This window comes from Oncorhynchus mykiss, chromosome 17 (genome assembly GCF_013265735.2).
Source record: "Oncorhynchus mykiss isolate Arlee chromosome 17, USDA_OmykA_1.1, whole genome shotgun sequence".
NCBI classification, from domain to species: domain Eukaryota; kingdom Metazoa; phylum Chordata; class Actinopteri; order Salmoniformes; family Salmonidae; genus Oncorhynchus; species Oncorhynchus mykiss.
The window spans coordinates 53,619,898-53,627,693 of NC_048581.1; the positions used below are offsets into that span (position 1 = coordinate 53,619,898).

The 7,796-nt window shown below is 42.2% G+C and overlaps 1 protein-coding gene across 1 annotated transcript; it reads left to right on the top strand.

The window, feature by feature from the left end:
- The first annotated feature begins 851 nt into the window (after positions 1–851).
- Positions 852–5,314, top strand: pb1 (polybromo-1). The gene is given in 4 exon segments (NM_001160635.2): positions 852–983; positions 1,699–1,854; positions 4,547–4,644; positions 4,778–5,314. Coding segments are annotated over 3 exon segments (432 nt in total). The 5' UTR covers positions 852–983; positions 1,699–1,716; the 3' UTR covers positions 4,974–5,314.
- Positions 5,315–7,796: the final 2,482 nt, after the last annotated feature.

The window sequence follows — 7,796 nt, forward strand, 5'->3', positions numbered from 1 at the left end:
CTGGGTTCCTCCTAATGCAAGACAATGCTAGACCTCATGTGGCTGGCGTGTGTCAGCAGTTCCTGCAAGAGGAAGGCATTGATGCTATGGACTGGCCCGCCCGTTCCCCAGACCTGAATCCAATTGAGCACATCTGGGAAATCATGTCTCGCTCCATCCACCAACGCCATGTTGCACCACAGACTGTCCAGGAGTTGGCGGATGCTTTAGTCCAGGTCTGGGAGGAGATCCCTTAGGAGACCATCCGCCACCTCATCAGGAGCATGCCCAGGCGTTGTAGGGAGTTCATACAGGCACGTGGAGGCCACACACACTACTGAGCCTCATTTTGACTTGGATCAGCCTGTAGTGTGGTTTTCCACTTTAATTTTGAGTGTGACTCCAAATCCAGACCACCATGGGTTGATAAATTTGATTTCCATTGATAATTTGTGATTTTGTTGTCAGCACATTCAACTACGTAAAGAAAAAAGTATTTAATAAGAATATTTCATTAATTCAGATCTAGGATGTGTTATTTCAGTGTTCCCTTTATTTTTTTGAGCAGCGTATATACATGCTAATACTGCACTTGTCCTGACATACATCGTGTTCTTCCCTTCTCAAGGGACGCCATTTAACCGGCTGTCACAATCTCCGAACAATCAGCACGAACGCGCTCGGGATGTAGCGCTCAACAGTGCATCCCACTTATAAAGCAGCTGCTTCATATTGATGTTCCTCTTTATCAAAAGCTACCACGACGCTTTTCCATTTCAAACCAGCGCGCTCTTTCAACCACCACCCCCACAGTCTCGGCTTCATGCGTTTGATACCCTTTCAAGTCCCTGCCGCATCCACTGTTTTCAAATGGATCGCAGCTTTATAGGGTCACATCCGGTCACAATATACTGCCACGGGGGAGGAGCTTGACTAGCTAACGTTTCGAATGAATTGACTTTTTAACGAAACAATTTTGCTCAGGGAAACATACTACAATTCAGGTAAACCGGGATTGCATTTTGCTTTCAATTTGTTTATCAAAGTAGCATTACAACTAGCTTGTTAGCAGGCTAGCTCTAGTTTTTACGGTTTAGCGAACGTTTACATTTTAGGCGCTCGCCTTTGTAAGTTTACTTAGTCATCTAGCTAGCTAACAACGTTACTGCTAACTCTGTATTTATCAGCAGATTGTTAGCTAGATAGCGAGATAAACTAGCTAATATTCTACGTCGAAGATCCCATTTTCCCATGTTTGATAACTAGCTGCTACCTAGCTAACGTTACCGGTAGCCAGATAAAGTTAACACGGACGTATTTAAATGCTTTTCAGAGTTAATCTCTCAATGTTTGTGTGGCTACCGTGTTATGTTGCTACGGTGGTGTTGTTTTGCTGCCATGCTGTGTTGTCGTCTTTAGGTCTCTCTTTATGTAGCTAGTGTTGTGGTGTCTGTCTTGTCGTGATGTGTGTTTTGTCCTACTAGTGTACAGTACATTTTATTTTTAATCCCAGCCCTGCTCCCAGCGGGACTCTGTTTCTTTGTAGGCCGTCATTGTAAATCATAATATTTTCTTAATTGACTTGCCTAGTTAAATAAACGAATTATAATAAAATACTTCATCCTGTAACGTTACAGGTCTAGTCAGTGTTTATAATATTATTAAAAAATTGGATGGCTACTTAGCAAGCTAACGGTATTTGTGTGTGTTGTTGTGAAGGTACCATCAGTTATACCAATGAGTTCGAAAAGGAGAAGGGCCACCTCTCCATCCAGTAGTAGTGTGAGCGGAGGAGACTTTGACGATGCCTCCTCCTCCACTCCCGGAAGCGGGCGAAAGAGGAGAAGACCCTCTAATGTCCCTACGGTAGATCCTGTGAGTTGAATTTCTTACTCTTCTAGCTCTGATGCAGTGACGATTTTAGCATGTAGATCTTGGTGGGGCAAACTCCCCCCATTATTTTTATGCATGCCAGCAAAGCCACTAAACAATGCATTAATTGCACTATAACGGTGACAAACGGTGTCCACAAACTTTTAGGGCCTAAATAAAGCTGTCCCAACAGCAGATCTTTCTTTTCAGCACCATGGAGTGAATCCTTACCAACGCTACACCTAGCTATCAGCAGAGCCTTGTCTGGCAGCAAAATAGTTCATTCGGCCTCATTTACTGCCCTTAAAAAAACACAGCTGATATGGCTGACTTGCTTATACAAATGTGGTTTCTACTGACAATTAAGATGTCCCCTTATGCCATAGTTTGCACGACGAGCGGAAAAGAGGCAATGCATCATTTCGATGAAGACATTATTTGAGCAAGCTAGGATGGACGTAGTCAATATAAATATATTTTTTTCAGCCCTTTTGAAATGTACAGTGACAGAATTCCCGAACATGGGTCGTCGTTCTTACAGTATTCTCCCTGTACACGAAGTCAGAACTGTAGGATACATAAAGGGAGCATATAAGCAGACAATGAAAGCTCTTACAATATTCAGTGATTACATTTCTCTAAAACAGGCAATAGGCTACATGTGCACCACCAAGTTACAACAGTAGGCTAAGTTAAGAGAGGGAAAGGGACCAAATTAATTAGGGTGAGGCACATGAGCTACTATCAGCTTACTACACAACACACACATAGTGTTACTTTCTTAGCTACAGTATACATATCTCCCTGGCATATTACATCATTATGCAGCAGCATACAATACATTTATGGAATAACCTTGTTGTTCTGTGCTCAATTGAAGAGAAGGGCGGCCCTTCTTGTGGGCAAATTTTGTCATCAAAGTGGGACATTCTCTGGATTTATGGTGCTTTCAAGACAACTGGGGACTATTGGGGGAGGTGGGGGGGGGGCAAGGTTGAAACGTCAGTGATCTTCAGGTCGGAGCTCTACAAAGAGGCCCAAGTTCTCAACTAGGATTGTTCAAAACTTATTTTCCCAGTTGAAGCTATTTTTTCCCCCCAGAGTTCCCAGTTGTCTTGAACTCACTGAAGTCTGAGATTTTCCAGTTGTTTTGAACATGGCAGAAGTCATGCTGGATTGACACCACGGCCAATCTATTCAACCTTTTCTGGCCCATGGTGTTATATGTGAATGTTTGTCCGTTTAAGCTTGGAAAAGAGACCCGTAAACCCAGACTTGGACTACACACCCACTCCACTGAATAGCAGACTAGTGATTGCTTTGCACCGCTTGCAGTTAGCCACTGATTCCTTCCAAACCACTCATTGCTGAATTTGGGATTTCCAACTTGTTGTGTAATGTTCATGTCAGATGAGCACCGATATGTTTTATCTATCATTTCTCTTCATATGACAAGGTTTGAAAAGGATTTGCCAGTAGATTGTCGACTTGATTCAAGATGACTGCTTGTCTAGCTTGCTAGCTAAGATTTTGAAAGTATGATGTTGACATGATCAGTCCAATCAAATATTGTGACCAGTGACCTTGAGCCTTTTTGGATGCGCACTTCTAATGTCAATCTATGGCAGCACCCAAGGGGCTTGAATCTTGCGGTGACGTAGTGTCCCCATGAGTGACAGAACACTGAGCCAATTACGGCGCAACTAGAGAACATTACCAACCCCTGCGCTCTGTATTTTCCGCTGGCTGCCCCACCACCACAGAAAGCAGTGAGCTAGGCTGAAATTAGTGTATTTTGGAGATGCCTTACTCAAGAAAGCAAAAAAGAAACCATGTTTGTATGCGGATTTATGAACTAACCCATTCAAAGAAAAGCTCATTTTTGGTCCATTTAAAATAACATCAAATTGATCTGAAATACAGTGTAGACATTGTTAATGTTGTAAATGACTATTGTAGCTGGAAACGGCTGATTTTTATGGAATATCTATATAGGAGTGCAGAGGCCCATTATGAGCAAACATCACTCCTGTGTTCCAATGGCACATTGTGCTAGCTAATCCAAGTTTATCATTTTAAAAGGCTAATTGATCATTAGAAAACCCTTTTGCAATTATGTTTCCACAGATGGAAACTGTGGTGCTGATTAAAGAAGCAATAAAGCTGTCCTTTAGATTAGTTGAGTATCTGGAGCATCAGCATTTGTGGGTTTGATTACAGGCTCAAAATGGCCAGAAACAGCGTGAGGTGTTCTCCCATTAGTGTTTGGAAGAAGCTAGCCAGATTTAGTTAGTTAGCTTGGGCTCTTGACTACTGTTGTGAGGTCAGAATGCTCGGATCAACCCTGCTCCTCGGCCAGAGCATCCGGTGTGCACTCTGAACGCTCCATGAGCGAAATGCACTGAATTTACGAATGGACAATCGAACAAAGCTCTTAATTTACGAACGCAGAGAGTGCAGTCTGACACTCCAGAGTGAATTTACGAATCCACCCTAACTATCCCTTTGATAAAGCTTGTGGTTATCTTTATCAACATCCTTGTTTTAGTCTTGGTCAGGTTTGTCATGTTTTATTTGTGTGATGCAGTGAATCCAAGTTTCCCAAACACGGAATTGTTTACTGTAACCTGCTTTGACCCACATTATTATTATTATTATTATTATTATTATTATTATCATGTTTTGTGTTCAACAGATTGCTGTGTGCCACGAGGTGTACAACACTGTCAGGGACCACAAGGACGACCAGGGAAGACTGCTTTGTGAGCTGTTCATCAGGGTACCAAAGAGAAGGTAAGGGTCATAACAAAACAATTTAGTCCCTCCCTTTCGCAACCCATTTTCTGATATTTGGTGCCAAATGACCATAGACGAAATGTAGAGGAAAAGCCCCCAGGTGTCTTATCTCTGCCTCTTCCTCCCCCAGGAAACAGCCAGACTACTATGAGGTGGTGTCCCAGCCCATAGACATGACCAAGATCCAGCAGAAGCTCAAGTCAGAGGACTACCAAGATGTGGAGCAGCTCACTGCTGATTTCCAGCTCATGTTCAACAACGCCAAGACCTACTATAAGGTGACACACACACTATGTGGATTGAAGTCTAAGCTGAAAATCGATTGAAAACTTGATTGTGCTGTACTTTGTGATATTACACTTTGTGATAACAAACTTTGTTAGTCTTTGACTAGTAGGAAACACATCCTTTAGACACAGCAGGTTATTCATGCTTTTATATCAGGGTTTCCGTTAGGATAATGTGGTACTGGACAACGTGACTTGGAAGATTTACATTTACTGGCCATTTTGAGAAATATACCGGAACCATATGCATTGGGTTTGTAACCCATTAGGGCGTCTACCTCCGGTGCTCGGAATGACAGAAATAACATTTACATTATGGTAATTCATCTTAACAGAACATTCAACTCCTGTAATGAAGCAGACAATAAAACGTCACTTTCAAACGTTTGCCTAAATGCAGTTCTAAACCGTGCACCTGATGCCAGCAGTATATGACCGAGATGAAAATCTCCTTAGAAAGAGGGTGACTCTAAAGATGCAACAACTAGGACGGGTTGCTAATATGACTAGGATTGTACCTTTGGCTTTGGACAACAAAATAAAGTTGATATGAAAATCAATAGAACAGGAGAGAAATGGCATATGAGGAAGTCTTTCATAGGCAGCGCAGGTGGCAAAAGGCCTAGTTGATTATTGAGTTGCGGCGGTCAGCGAAAAGCATATAAGTTATGTGAGAAGATTTAAAATATTGAGACATGAAGAAGGGGAGGGTGTGTGGCGAAGATAAGACTATAGGCGCGTCTTGTGCCTCAACTAGCCTACCTGGTTAAATAAAGGTGAAATAAATAAAAATCTCTCCAGAATGCATGCTCTCAGCTCTCCAGAATGCACTCAGCTGTCTCCTGACAATTATTTTGCTGTTTCATTGTGTGAATTGTTTATTTTTATCAATTCCCCATTACATGTGTCACGAGTAGTAAAATGTACTGTTAATGCCCGTCATTTTGTTAAATTAATTTATGTTAATGCTTTGTATTACTAATTAGGCCTATAGTCATTTACCATTCTCATTCTTGGGGTGGAAATGTGTTTTGCAGAGTTCACAACCTGCTACATTTGTGAGAAACAAGTTTAGGTTTATTTCATAAGTATCATTTATGAGTTTAGCCATTTTTTTCATTGTCTTTTGTTTGGAGTGCTCCATGTGAGCAATGAGCATAGGTCTGGTTTCTCTGTCTTGTTCATGTTGAGGGAGCAAGCACAGAAGTAGCCTACCTGGCCTGCTGTGCACATACAGTGGGGCAAAAAAGTATTTAGTCAGCCACCAATTGTGTAAGTTCTCCCACTTAAAAAGATGAGGCCTGTAATTTTCATCATAGGTACACTTCAACTATGACAGACAAAATGAGAAAAAAAATCCAGAACATCACATTGTAGGATTTTTTTATGAATTTATTTGCAAATTATGGTGGAAAATAAGTATTTGGTCACCTACAAACAAGCAAGATTTCTGGCTCTCACAGACCTGTAACTTCTTCTTTGAGAGGCTCCTCTGTCCTCCACTTGTTACCTGTATTAATGGCACCTGTTTGAACTTGTTATCAGTATAAAAGACACCTGTCCACAACCTCAAACAGTCACACTCCAAACTCCACTATGACCAAGACCAAAGAGCTGTCAAAGGACACCAGATACAAAATTGTAGACCTGCACCAGGCTGGGAAGACTGAATCTCCAATAGGTAAGCAGCTTGGTTTGAAGAAATCAACTGTGGGAGCAATTATTAGGAAATGGAAGACATACAAGACCACTGATAATCTCCCTCGATCTGGGGCTCCACGCAAGATCTCACCCCGTGGGGTCAAAATGATCACAAGAACGGTGAGCAAAAATCCCAGAACCACACGGGGGGACCTAGTGAATGACCTGCAGAGAGCTGGGACCAAAGTAACAAAGCCTACCATCAGTAACACACTACGCCGCCAGGGACTCAAATCCTGCAGTGCCAGACGTGTCCCCCTGCTTAAGCCAGTACATGTCCAGGCCCGTCTGAAGTTTGCTGGAGAGCATTTGGATGATCCAGAAGAAGATTGGGAGAATGTCATATGGTCAGATGAAACCAAAATATAACTTTTTGGTTAAAACTCAACTCGCCGTGTTTGGAGGACAAAGAATCCTGAGTTGCATCCAAAGAACACCATACCTACTGTGAAGCATGGGGGTGGAAATATCATGCTTTGGGGCTGTTTTTCTGCAAAGGGACCAAGACGACTGATCCGTGTAAAGGAAAGAATGAATGGGGCCATGTATCGTGAGATTTTGAGTGAAAACCTCCTTCCATCAGCAAGGGCATTGAAGATGAAACGTGGCTGGGTCTTTCAGCATGACAATGATCCCAAACACACCGCCCGGGCAACGAAGGAGTGGCTTCGTAAGAAGCATTTCAAGGTCCTGGAGTGGCCTAGCCAGTCTCCAGATCTCAACCCCATAGAAAATCTTTGGCGGGAGTTGAAAGTCCGTGTTGCCCAGCTACAGCCCCAAAACATCACTGCTCTAGAGGAGCTCTGCATGGAGGAATGAGCCAAAATACCAGCAACAGTGTGTGTCAAAACCTTGAGAAGACTTACAGAAAATGTTTGACCTCTGTCATTGCCAACAAAGGGTATATAACAAATTATTGAGATAAACTTTTGTTATTGACCAATACTTATTTTCCACCATAATTTGCAAATAAATTCCTACAATGTGATTTTCTGGATTTCTTTTTCTCATTTTGTCTGTCACAGTTGAAGTGTACCTATGATGAAAATTACAGGCCTCTCTCATCTTTTTAAGTGGGAGAACTTGCACAATTGGTGGCTGACTAAATACTTTTTTGACCCACTGTATGTAGGAAAGTGCCCAGTTGGGGATGTTTCCTGC